This window comes from Alligator mississippiensis, chromosome 8, assembly GCF_030867095.1.
Source record: "Alligator mississippiensis isolate rAllMis1 chromosome 8, rAllMis1, whole genome shotgun sequence".
Lineage (NCBI taxonomy): Eukaryota > Metazoa > Chordata > Crocodylia > Alligatoridae > Alligator > Alligator mississippiensis.
The window spans coordinates 58129655-58143693 of NC_081831.1; the positions used below are offsets into that span (position 1 = coordinate 58129655).

General features: G+C 39.1%; 1 protein-coding gene across 1 annotated transcript; it reads right to left on the reverse strand.

Annotated features, from left to right (window-relative positions):
- Positions 1-1178: 1178 nt before the first annotated feature.
- On the reverse strand, positions 1179-13836 carry LOC102564742 (TLR adapter interacting with SLC15A4 on the lysosome). The gene is made up of 3 exons (XM_059732746.1): positions 9371-13836; positions 6015-6113; positions 1179-3583 (listed from the first exon to the last, which is right to left on the reverse strand). Exons 1-3 carry the CDS (start codon positions 9420-9422, stop codon positions 2607-2609), a joined length of 1128 nt encoding a protein of 375 aa, XP_059588729.1. The 5' UTR covers positions 9423-13836; the 3' UTR covers positions 1179-2606.
- Between the last annotated feature and the right edge of the window lie 203 nt (positions 13837-14039).

Here is a 14039-nt window from a genome sequence, read left to right on the forward strand (position 1 = left end):
GGCTTTGTGGCTGGATGGTTCCCTGTGTAAACTCAGGTCTCTCTCATATTCATCTGATGGTCTGATGTTCCTTCAAGCCTGCTGGTACTTTTGAGGCAAACTGCAACATTCACTGACAATTTTGTATGAGACTCTTTGATCTTTGCAAAGCACGGATCAGATGGCAAGGACCTTGATTTACAAAGATGTTAGTATTTGATGTATTATTACCTAATGACGACAAAATCTTTCACATTCTTTTTTGAAGGTTGACAGAAATTTTGAACAAAAGTACTACGCATAGTTTATGAGATGTTATTCAGAAGCAAAACACTGCTTTGTTCTTCATCAGCTGTTTCACATTTAGCTACACAGAGAAGCACTTACAACGTAATCATATCCCTCTGTATTGTTTGGCAACAGTGAGTCCCGATAAAGTCATTTAACTACCTGTGAAAAATACATTTTGGAAGTCTGCCTTTGTGCACAAATGTAAGTAAAAGACAATTAGCCTCAGAGAGGGCACCATTTGGCTTCCAAGGGAGGTGGTCTTCTCTTCTACCTTGGGGGTCTTTAAGAGGAGATTGGACAAGCACCTGGCTGGGGTCATATGACCCCAGCACTTTTTCCTGCCCAAGGCAGGGGGGCAGACTTAATGATCTATTGAGGTCCATTCTGACCCTAACTAATATGAAATGATGATGCTTTGGGGCAGAAGAGTTTAAGTCATGATTGCATACATAGTTGCAGGTGGTTAAAATGATCTCAAGGGTCTTAATGTGAGTGAGAATATAAGTTTGCCTACTGAAAGAAAAACTCAGTTTGATTATTAAGATATCACACTTCAGTTCATTCATCACCCAATAATGGCAGCATAGTGATTAACCTGAACTTAAAACATTTCCTGAGGAGAAATGACCAGCAGGGGATGGATAAGGCTGAAGTCCAAGTGAATAAATTTCTTAATGAAATCTATGTTGAAAAATTAGAGTACCAAGGAACTAAGCTTATAGTATTTTTGCTGTTTAGTAACATTGCAGTACACTCTTAGATTGGTGAAGTCATAATAACTGAATAATTCAGAAAAATAAGCATAAAAAGGAGTCCATTTTTAACAAGATACATATAGTCATTCTATAACTTCTGAAAATCTGAGTGGATTTTATAGTGTAATATATGTGAAATGATATACAGGTAAATAAGTTTCAAAATCGATAGAAAAAGTTTATGTTTAAAGTACAGAAAATATTTTAATAACTTTGTACAAAGCTGATATATTACATAAGTTGTTAGAAACCAATAAAACTTCTATTCCCATGTAACATATTGTACATGTATAATATAAAATATGCATGTGCAACAAGAGTACCACATACATACATATATCAATCCCTTCTATAGAGTGTTCTCATTAGCTTTCCTCACTATGAAGTCTACATTTCACATGATACACATATAAGAGGCTATACACAATAAATCAGTGTTGAACATTCCCACCTGCTAACAGCATTTTCATATGAAAGATGCATCTTCTCAGAAACAATACTCAGGTATGTAAAGGTTTATTCTACATTTGGATGCTCAGGGTCATGAGTTCCTAAGTAGAGCTCAATCCAAACGACTGTTGAAGTCAATGCGAGTCTAAACCCTTAATTTTATTTGGTCCTGGATTAGTTTCTCAGGGTAACATTTTACCAATATTTTTTGTACATGGCAAACTTTGCTTGTTTAAGTAGCCCCAAAATACATTAATAAAGTGTCATATAGATATTGGCAGAGCTGGAATCTCAGAAGCTGGGCATGAGCCACTTAAAAAAAATTGGCTAAATAAATATTTTAAGGTGTTATATTCAACAATACAATGAAGTCAGTGATTCAGTCCTGAAATAAGCAATGAAGTAGCACCATAGACAAGGTATGATTTAGATCAGGCCTGTTCAACTGGTGGCCCACAAGTCACATGCAGTACCCAAGCTCCTGCTCCAGGCTCCACTCCTAGCTTTTCTCTATACCCAGAGTCCCTGGGCTCCCCCCCGCTCCTCAAGCTTCTTCTGCCTGCCACCTATCCCTGCCCCTGCCCCTGTCACTTGGGCAGGGACAGGGTAAACTAGTTTGCAGGGCTGAGGGAGTCTGTAACCATAGGGCTCATGGAACCTTCCCTGCTGGTGCAGTGTAGAGTCACCCACCACATGGGAATTGGGGTGGGGGGGCAGTGTGTTGCATTGCATCCATGTAGCACAGAGCAAGGAGGGCTGTATGGTACATCTGCACAGCATGGGGGGATGGAGGGCTGTGTGTGGTTTGTCTGCACAGTGCATCCACAATGGGAAGGGGTGGAGGAAGTTTGTGGCTTGCAGGGATTTCATGGCACGTCAGCAGACTGTGTGGTGTGGCGCAGGGTGGGATAGAACGATGCAGTGTGCGACCCATGGTATTTCCCAAGGTTGTGTCTAGTCTGCGCAGTCCTGCAGCCCTCAGCCACTCAGAAGTTGAATAGCCCTGGTTTAGACTGCAAAACCAATTATCTTTTAACAAGTCTGTAGTGTCTAATTTCTGTAAATGTCACCAATTTATCTTGAAAGTGAAGAAACTGTGGCTGAAGATTACTCTGTAACCAAACAGTTCATTCATGATGTTAACTTCATCTGGAAGCTCTTTTTTTTGCATACAGGGTTTGAGATCTGTAAATTTGGAGTACTAAACTCAGAACTGTTTCCAGTGGCAGCATTGTGACAACTAAACAAAGCTAGAGAATGTAAGAGCACTTCTTTGGCTTTAGATTTTTCTATATTATGTTCCTGGGACAATTGAAGACTTAGCAGATTTAAGTTATTCATTATCAAACTGGAAGTCTGGAGGTTTGTTACAGAGCCACATCTAGTCAGGTTTTCTTCAAAAACCTGTTTATAGAGCTCTTCCATCTTTCTATCCATGTAACTGTTGAGCACAGAATTTGAAAGAGGCTGTTTGTGGAGTGTCATACTCCTTTCTGTACCTTCATCCCCATTCAAGAACTTTGAAGTAGGTTTTTCAAGAGGCTCCTTTGGAGGTGAATGACCTAAGGGAATATCTACTGACACTAAAACAGGGCCATCAGGGAGTTCATCACATGTGTCATCCATAACACAACCTGAATCAAGCATATAGTCCCCTACATGGTCTCCTGCAATATGCAGGTCAGGGTAGTTTTGATAAATGCTGTGGCATGACCAGGATCTATACAAATCCAGCTGTTTTTCATTATTGTGTTCCCTTTCTGGTATATGTAAACCTGTAAACATGGTTCCATTTACATGTGCACTATTATGTTCTTTTGCAGGTAGCTCTTCTGTTGATTTACATGGAAGAAGAACTTTATTGTGTTCCTTCTTGCTATCTTTTGCAATGATCTTGTCCTGCTTCTTAGATTCTGTAGCAAGGTCTTCAGTTGCCAGTCTATCCACAAGATGATCTTTCCAGGTTTCCTTCTTCTCTTTTTTGTTGATGTCACATCTGTGGGGTTTGTTTTGTTTCTTTTCTCTGTATATAATTCCTGTTAGGATGCCTTCTGCCAACATTATGACTGGTGCTAGAGACCAACTAACTAGCACAGTACAGTATATTTCTGCAAAAACAAACATGGCATGTAAGGTAATGTAAAATAAAGGAAATTATAAAAGTAAAATTGTAAAAGTAAAATATATGTTTCAAGGAGACTGGAATATGATTTGTATATAAATAGCACCTTGATCACTTTTTCACAAATCTATTTTTATTCCAAGATAAAGTAAAACTATTTTGGCAACAAAAAGTCATTCTAAAGACAAAATAACCCCAAAAACTAAAAATTGGATCCTTACTTTTCCATATCAGCTCAGTCCTGGATATCACTTGTGAATGATGGCTAATTGTGATAATTCATACACATGAACTGTGATCCTGTAAGGACTAATTTATAATCACAGAATTATTTTCATTGGATTGGACCAGATTCTCAGCTGGTACAAATCAAGATAATTTCTTTGAAAGATATCGGTTCATACCAGTTGATAATCTGGCTCAGGGATGTCCAACTGGTGGCACATGAGGAGTTAACATGCTCCTGTCTCCATGGCTGCCATTGCTTTTTTTCACTCTGGCCATTGCCTTTTACGCTCACTCACACAGCAGCCAGGGTCTCAGGGCTCCCCCTCCCACCGTAAATACAGCACTACTCAATTCATCTCCCAAAAGAAGCAGCCTCTCAGCTATCAGCCAACACTATACAGCATGTGCTGTACTGAACTTTGGTATTACTAAGGCTCCATAGTTTCACTACATAAGCTATAGGAAGCCAATATTTCGGCAGGTGTACCACAAATTGGCCCTGCAGCATCCAAGTGCCACTTCAATCCCATCACCCTGTCCAATCTGCTGCTCTGCTTTCTGGCGCCAGCCCTGTGCTCCCTCCCTTCTTTCTGCTTCCTTCCCTGTGTTCCTTGCCCCATTTGTTGCTTTAATATCTGCTTCTTGCTTTATCTGCTACCATGCTGCTTATCCCTTTCCTGATCTTCTGTGTGCCACACAGAGAGGCTCCCCATACCACTTATAGCACCCATGCTGCAGGTTGGCCACCTCTACACTAATCCATCATGAAATGTTATCTTGAATAATTAAAACTAAATGTTGTGTTTCAAAATCATGTACATATTAGCCACTACATGTTGTGATTCCTTGGCATTGCCTTTTATTTGTATTAAGTCTTGATGCAGCTGTTGTCAAAATCAACAGCAAAATTCCAAATGGTTTCAGTGAAGGATCAAACGTTTTGGGCTCAATCCATTTTCCATTGAAATCAAACCAAGTTTTTTCCACGAACCTCAGTGTGAGTTCGTCTGACCTAAAAAGGCTGAGGGTTTTCCCATTAGCCTCTAATGGGAAAGAGGAATACAAGAAGGCTCCTTTTTATTTGAATGTCTTTGCAATGTAGTCTCTGTGTATGGAATCTATTCTCTTTGCACAGCTCTGGGGCACACATTCCCTCACAGAAAGGAGGAAGAGGCAAGGAGTGAGGCAAACACATTGAAGAAGGTATAACAAACCCTTGGAAGTATACTGCCCAGCAGAGATGTCCTTTCTCATGTGCAAGAGAGTCCAGATTAGAGTTCTACTTAAAACAAAGACACCAACTATCTGATTTTGTTTTCCCTGATACCAGATTAAATAGGGTTAATTCCATTTATGTCAGTGGATAGCTGTTACATGCAAAGTGAACACTATACACAGCAGATGTCATACCAGAACTAAGTTTTAAAATAAATTCTACTTTGATTTCACAAAAGGAAATCAAATTCTTATTTGCACAGGAATAGACTGGAAAAGTATTTCTGCATAATTATGTCTAGTCCTCTGCTATATACTCTGGTATAGACAACCCCATCCTATCCCATTCAAAATCTTATCAAGCTTCATCTTTGAAGTTATTAAGTTTCACACCCCCATTACTCCAGATGGAGGGCTGTTTCACAATCTCAGTCCTCTGATGGTTAAAAACATTTTTCTAATTTCAAGATGAAACCTCCTCCAGGCCAATTTTACCCTGTTTTGTGCTAAAATAGTCTTTTAAAGTAGCTCCTCTGCCTTTCTGGTGTCTCATATGGCATTGAAATCAGTGTGAGAGAGAGGCTGGAAACTAAAGCAAGATGATAATGTACTATACAAAGTTAAAGGGTAGCATTTTCTGAACTGACTATATTACTTATAAGACCAAATGCCATTTTCAAAAGATGTGTAGGTTCTAAGGAAGCTAAGTCTCAGCGATGCTCCATGGAATTTACATTACCACTTGCCTAATTTGGTTTTGAAAATTAAGTACAAGATCCCAAGTCATTTACACACAGAGAAATTTATACCTACTCTTTTGTAAATGTTCATAATGTTGGAGCAAGATCTCAAAAATACAACCTTAGCAAATATCTCTCAAAAAAGAAAAAAGACGTTTAAGTTAAGTAACGTAAGTAGACTCTGTATTGTACAGCAAAACACAATCTGAGAAAAATAAAGGAAACCAGACTTACCTTTTTGAAAGAGATGTATAATTGCATAGCCTAAAATTCCATTACTGCGACTGCAGTAAATGCAGAATAAATTCTCGCTTGCTCTTTCCTCACTGTGCACTGTGTGAGCAATAACAGAATCGCATGTGATTTTAGTTCTTCTTTTTGTGTACCTTTGAAAACAGAAGTGGTCCCAGTGGGAAGCTATCTGGTTCCCCAATACAGAATGATGACAAATTCAAATACGGACGTTAAAAATACATCTAACATGTTGCTGATGACTGTGGTACAATCTTCATAATTACCATGACTGCTTTAATTCTACAAAATTAGCTAAAACTAAACAAGTTTACTAAATGATTGCAGAATCAAGTATATTTATGTTGGCCAACATTGGCCATGCTGCTTAATAATGAAACTCAGTATAATATATTTTGTAATGCAAAGACTCAATCAAGCATTCTGCTACTCATTTTCCATCCACAAAAATATGTAGTTAGTTATTAAGTTAGATGTCAGACTAATTTACACCAACACATGGCAATGTTAAGGGTCTTACGCATTGTTTCCTTTAGGTGAGAGAAAATGATACTGGAGTCTAGCTTTTCATTGATGAGATCCTGTTTATTGACAAAGAATGACTATTAAGTCCTGTTTCCTTGATATTAGGGATCAAACAGCAGGAGACTGCCCCTGTACTCACAGTTATAAGTTCCATTCCACCCAGCAGTTTGACAAAAGCTATATTTTATCTAATTATTTTAGTAAAATAAGTGGACTTGGTATTTTGGAATAAAATATAATCTGAGAAAAATCAACAAAACCAGACTTACTAGGCTCTGCTATCCTACTGCTTTCTTCCTGCCATGTTACCAGAGATTCTGTGCCTGTCTTGTGCTTCACTGTCTCCTTCTCTTACACATAGGTACTCAATAAGAACCCTAACCCTGCATTTGCATGTATGAGAAACAGATTCATATTAGGAACAGACCCAGAGAAAACATCTTGGGAGTTATGACCCAAGTACTGCCCACACTTGGGTGAAGTCTAGACCACAGGCAATGGTTTTTTTTCATTGTTCCAACTATCCCTGAACAAAAAAGCATATAAAGGCTTAAGCATTAGGTGGAAAAGAAGGTGGACCTTCTCCTCAATGGCTTTAACAAGGGATGTAGCCACGCACTTCCAGGCAAAACCAGGTGTGAAAATGCACTGGTCTGTAGGTGCCAAGGGTGCATACAAATAGAATGTCAATGTATGAAATGTAATGCTTAGTCCAGAACAACCTTAACATTTTCACTAGATTTTGACTATTTAGCAGAAGGCTGTCTCAGCTGCTGGCAGCAAGTTGCTAAAGCTTTGAGCTGTAATCTGGGCAACCTGACTCCTTCAGATGTGAAAAAAATCAAGCAATACATGACAAAAGTCAATCCAGACCACAAAGGTTAAGCCACCTGAGGCTAAGGTGATCTTTAGAAAAAAATCTATTACAAGCTTACAATGCTAATGATTAGCTTGTATGTGCCTGCAATAACAAGATTATCTTTGCAAGAAAAGAAATCTAGAAAAGAATTCATTTCACTTTTGGTTTTCTCTATCCTCTAAGTTATGACAGAAGTTGCATTTATAGACCTCTTGGGTTAACTGTGGTCAGTTCTGCTGAGGCAGAATTTTATATTGGCCTTTAAATATGCTACCCACTTCTGCACCTGCAAATAACAGCAGAAAAAACGATAACATTTAGACAGCCACCTACACAATCTGTGCTATAATCAGGTGCTTAGCTGTCTATATGCTACCTCTTCTGTGAGCAAACTTGAAGAAGTTTGAAGATTATTTAAACATTTGTCTCAGACATCTAGGGAAACATTTCAATGAACTAATGCTAATTTATATCAGTTGAGGATCAGGTTCCAAATGATATATAACCTCCTACCATATAATGAAAAATATATCAACTTTTCCCCATCATTATTGCTTGTCTCACTCAAAAGTGGACCTACCATTCCTTTTTGCCTATTATTTTGTACCTTTGGCCAACACCTTTTTGGTTTTGTCTTATTCTGAAAATGTTAAATTCTTTTTAAGAAACTAACAAGACTTTGATGGTGATAATTCCTAATTTAGGCACATGGGGTTGTAATGAAGAGTAGGAGACCTAAGCCATTTTCAGAGTTTCCCCATACTTGCTGATCACATGGACATACTGCTTCAGGGACTGTTTTTCAAAGATGCTGAGTTCCTGTGCCTCCCATTCACTTAATTTCAAAATGAAGTTGTTCAGCTCTCTTGAAAACCATTCCTTGCAACTTAGCTTTGTTCATATGTACAGGATAAAAGGATGTTAGACAGGTCAAAAGAACAATCAAATAATAATAGAATGTGCACTGAATCAGAAAGTGAGAACATTTAAAATACATTATGTATAATATAGTATAAAAAAAAGTTAATATTAAAAACATCCATCTATTTTTTTCACTGCTGACTTCCTTAGAATGTAAAGCTGCATTAAACCCTCATTATTAAATTTGTGCCCTATCTCCTGAGCAATAAAACTAAGAGCACAGTTCAGTCTGTATATTTGTCTGAAACGTTAACTCATCTGCTGTCACTAAAAAACTATATATATTGCATATGTTTTCTCAATGTCCCATAATGACTATTCATAAACCAATCTCTTAAAATATGGGTTCTTCTGAAGACCTAAAGGCTAGATTTTCGAAGTTATTTAGAGCCTAAACAGGTTCAATGTTTTTAAAAACATTGCTAAACATTTTTCTACATTGTTAGGTACCTAAATTCCTTTGGAAATATGGCCCTTTGATCCTTCCAATCTATTTATAAACTCTTTAGGGAAAAATCTGAGATTATGTTAGGTGTTTATACATTGTTAGCACTGTGATTTAAGCCTGGGCTCCTGAATGATACTTTAATACAACTAAGTTAATTTCTCATGTAGAGCTGATTTCTGACACTCCTACTGCATGAGTATCTTGTGCCCTTACTCCATAAATAATTCCACTAGGGCTTCTTGCTGAATAGGGTGTTAATTGAATGTAATCAAACATATTAGATTTTGGTCTACAGTCTAAACTCCTGGTGACTTCAATGGTATATTAGCCTCTGAGAAACCTGTAGGACTGTGCTGTAATGTTATACATAGACAAGGCACTCAGTGATGTTTTCTACCACTTTATATTGTCTAGACATGTAATTTTTCCGGTAAGGTCGAAAGAACAGTATAAACAATGGAGGTTTGTTTGTAATTGCTTGTTATGCTATTTCAGGAGAAAGGATTGTAATTTGCTTCATGAAACTGAACATCCAAACAGTAAACTAATCATTTCACATTTTTTTTCACTTAGAAATGAACATACCATTCTGGGAAACAGAGGGACTCCTTTTCCCAGTAACTGGGTTATTGGACATATAAAGCTAATCCACAGATTCAGCCAAGTAACCTGTCATTGAATGGAAATGCATGTTAGATGTTTGAAATGATAAGAAAAACAATTTATTCGCTATAGACACATTAGCAAACTCTCTAAAACTGAAGCTTAATGAATTCATGAATAGCTTGTTGCCTATACTCACAATTCGAAAAAATCAGCTCCTCAGATCATTTTTCAATTGATATACAGGTATGTTACAGAAAAATGTACTATTAGGAGGGAAATGGTATACTGGAAAAGATTTATGCTGCATTACATTTAAAATGTTCTGTTTTTCAAAGTTACAGCTATGCTTTTTTAATTTGCTGAAACAAGTTCATGTGGTAAAATTTGTTCATCAGGTAAACGCAAACAAAGTTAATAAAGAGACTATTATTCCTACCAAACACAGTATAGAGCAATGTATAAAGTCTCACTGGTCACAAGTCATAGCCCAAAAACAACACGTAAACTACAGAAGACAAACATAGTTTTGGTTTTCAAACCAGTCAGTCAGTGACTGACAGGTCATGTGGATTGGAAGGGCAGTCTGTTAAAACATAAAAATCATTCAAGTACTGGTTCTTCTTAGTCAGATAAACACACACACATAGCAAGAGGAGTTTTCTGTTAATTTCTGTATAAAGTTTCCTTCTTTTTGGTGAAATGGTCAGAATCTGAATCTCTTACAAGCACTGATTAAAACTCTTTAATAGATACCAATCAAACAAGAAGATTTAACTGATGTATGCAAAATGGACAATTGAAATATAAAGATGACATATCATAGAGAATAACCACTAACAATTATTACAACACATCCTCTAACAGGCTGTAAACTGTAAAATACTGTTAATGAGATGTCTTAACTATGAACAAAGGTCCTATCTAACTTTGATACCCTCCCCCTATTTGAGCAGTCTAATCTCTTATTAGATACTAGCCTTTATGTCACCTGATTGTATGCCCTCTTTGAAGTGGCTGTGTCTTTTGTGTATATGATAAAGTAATTAGCACACTTGGACCTGCTATAAAATAATAAAAACTACCATGAAAGTAGCATATTTATGTGGAAACACTGATTCAGATGAAATCATAAATAGCTAACAAGAGCCCTACAAAAAAAAATGCATTCCATTTTCCCTTTCAGCAAAGTGAAGTAGGTTATTAGACTAAGTGCTAAGTGAATATTGAGCACAAATATGATAAAGCATTCAAATACTAAAAACTAAGGTAACTGAGGTTCCAAAAATCACCACATTCAAGTTAAATGGGCCTATATGCAAAGAGGGATTCACAGGCACCTAAAATGGGACTGAGGAAGAATTTAGATGCCAAAATCCAAAACTGTAATCCTGAAAACCATTGCTCAATTGCCACCTAACCTCAACTTCTGAACCTGAAGGTCAGTCCTGAAACTTCTTAGCAGTTCAGTACATAGCTTGCATCTACAGCCATGCGTCTCCCGCTAGCTGGAGCTCTCTCGCTTGCTCTTTCTCTGGCCCAAAAAACATTCAATTATTTTCTGCACCGTGGAACAGCTTCACAAAGAGGGGCAAAAAGTGCCTCTGTTCCCCAGGACTGCCTGTAGCCTGGTGCTTAGGGCATTCTTCATGTTGATGAGAGTGGTCCTTTGTGGCCAAGGAGGAAACTAAAACCAGATTTCCCACATCTTGGGTACATTAACCACCAAGGGAGAGGGGCATGACCTCTTCCTAGTCTCCCTACCTTATGTTTTAAACAGAGAAAACGAATGATCCTCACTGCCTTTGTGAAAGAAAGGTTGTAGGCACTTACCTTCAGAAGAGAGGATTGGGCTATGGATCCTAGACAGGCAGAAGGACAATCCAACAGCCTGAGTAAAACACCTAAATTCCTGAGAGAGACTGAATTTAAGGCACACCTGATTCCTAGATACATCCCATAGCTCATTCTAGATGGCTTCTGACTAAGCCTTAGGGCCATGTTGCAAGTTACACACTGGCAACACAGAGGGGGTGCATGCAGGTGCACACACAACCCCTGAGATTGGCTGTGCACCCCCTGGAAGCACCAGCCACAAAACCGGAAGTGCACTTCCAGTTTCACTGCTTGCTCAGCAATCAGCCGCTGGGGGACCTGTGCTCCCCCCACCCCCGACTCGGGAGGCACTAGTTGCCCGTGAAGTTACACTTAGCATGTGCTAAATACACTTAAAATGTTAGCAACTGTGCATTGAAACAGTAAAATATGTGCTAAGTGGGCTTTTATCATATCAGTATTACAAATTTTTGCGTGAGGAATATCCCCAGATTGCAGTTAAGTAACATGTGTTCAGCTCTTATTGAACTGTTCCACAAAGATAATATGAGCAATTTGCAGTCCTCACCCAAGAGTTGACATCAGCCAGGAACCCCTCTGTTGTACCAAGCCTCCAGGTGGGATGAGGAAAGCCACAAATGTCAAGAGGAAGGATCCTAGATCTTTCATTTGCCAGGTTCTTCCAGGATCAAGTTGAAAGTCAAATGTCGGTAGCCCCAGGGGGTCCCAGTGCTAGAACCTACAATCAAATGATTGCTGGTCCCAGCCCAGACACCACACTGAAGCTAGTTCAAGACTGTGTTGGGACTGGGACCAACAATCAGTGAGCTATGCATTTTAGAGGGTGTAAACTCTGCAGCTGCTGAGAACATGTTCTAAATTTAATACCAAACAGGTTTAACACCTACTGTGCCCCATATGACAAGGCCTACTGTTCCTTTCTTAGAGCACTAGAAGTTCTGAAGCACCTGCCTCTCCCCATGCATTCATTCTCTACTCAGAGAACAAGGTGTTTAAAAGGCAGGTGCTACTGCATTCAATTTTGCAGTGCTAGATCTCTTTCTGGATCTCATCCACACTGACAGCAACCTATTTCATAGGTCCTTAACCTGGAAAAGTTGTTTGAGTGAAAATAAACTCTAACTGAGCAGAGCTAAGGTCAGGATACCTCAGATCAAGCATGCAGAGCAGAATTCAGGTACCCTTGTATTTGCCCATTACTACTTACTGCTAGATGTGAGGAAGAAGGAGGAAGAAGCAGATACGGTATACATTTTGTTTATGATTCTGCTTTGTCTGCAACCCAATAAAAAACATGATTCTTTAGTGAGTGATCAATTTGTTCCTTTCCAATTTATAAATTCTCCAGAAGGCGTATCTGACACCTGGCTGCAGGCCAATTTGATGACACCGCTCTGTGCTCCTGGAACCTGAAGCACAATCCCTTCAATGGCTCCTGTTTAGACTATACACCTCTGTATCCCTCCCCGTTACCATATGAAGTTATGCTTTAAAAGTATAGCAGTCTTTTACTGCCACAAGAATAGTAATAATATGAAATAAAAGCAGTTTAATACAAATAAACCTCTGTCTGTTTGGGTGCAGTATAAGCACATGACTACAGGATACCCCTGATTTTTTTAATGATTTTCAATGATTTTGTGATACAGAATCATGTTTCACGTGCGCCACCTTCTGGCTATGATGCTTCAACCTCTACAACCATTCATTACAGTTTGGGATCTGGTTGCAGCATGTATTTGTTCCAATTATTACTAAACTTCAGTAAATCAGAAATGTATAGAAAAAAAATAATTTGGATTTAAACTTTTTGCATTTGAAGAGTACTCTTCCATTTGGTATCCCAGAATGTTTTTATAACTGCTGGCAACTCAAACTTCCTGATGCTCCTGCAAGCTTCACTCAGGGAATTGATGGGCAGGATCCCTTGGGAGGCCAGGCTAAGGAGAGCTGGCTGTACTTTAACGAAACCTTACTGAGGGTGCAGGAAGAAAAAATCCTGATGTGCAGGAAGAGTGGCAAATATGGCAGAAGAACAGCTTGGCTTAGCAGGGAACTCTCCAGTGAGCTAAAACACAAAAAGGAAGCTTACAAGAAGTGGAAACTTGGACAAATGACTAGGGAGGAGTATAAGGGCATTGCTTGGGCATGCAGGGATCAAATCAGGAAGGCCAAAGTGCAGTTGGAGTTGCAACTAGCAAGGGACGTGAAGAGTAACAAGAAGGTTTTCTATAAATATGTCAGTGACAAGAGGAAGATCAGGGAAAGTGTGGGTCCCTTACTGAATGGGGGAGGCAACCTAGTGACAGGTGATGAGGAAAAGGCTGAAGTACTCAATGACTTTTTCACCTCGGTCTTCACAGGGAAGGTCAGCTCCCAGACTACGGCACCTGGCAGCACAGTTTGGGGAGGAGCTGAGGAGCTGACAGTGGCAAAAGAACAGGTTAGAGATTCAATAAGGACAATCCCATGCACCAGTACAGGCTGGGGACTGACTGGCTGAGCAGCAGCTCTGCAGAAAAGGACCTGAGGGTTACAGTGGACAATAAGCTGAATATGAGCCAGCAGTGTGCCCTTGTTGTAAAGGTTAATAGCATATTGGGCTGCATCAGTAGGAGCATTGCCAGGAGATCAAGGCAAGTGCTTCTTCCCCTCTCTTTGGCACTGGTGAGGCCACATCTGGATTACTGTGTCCAGCCCCCACCTACAGAAAGGATGTAGACAAATTGGAGAGAAGCCAGTGTAGGGCAACAAAAATTCTTAGGGGGCTGGGGAACAGGACATCTGAGGGGAG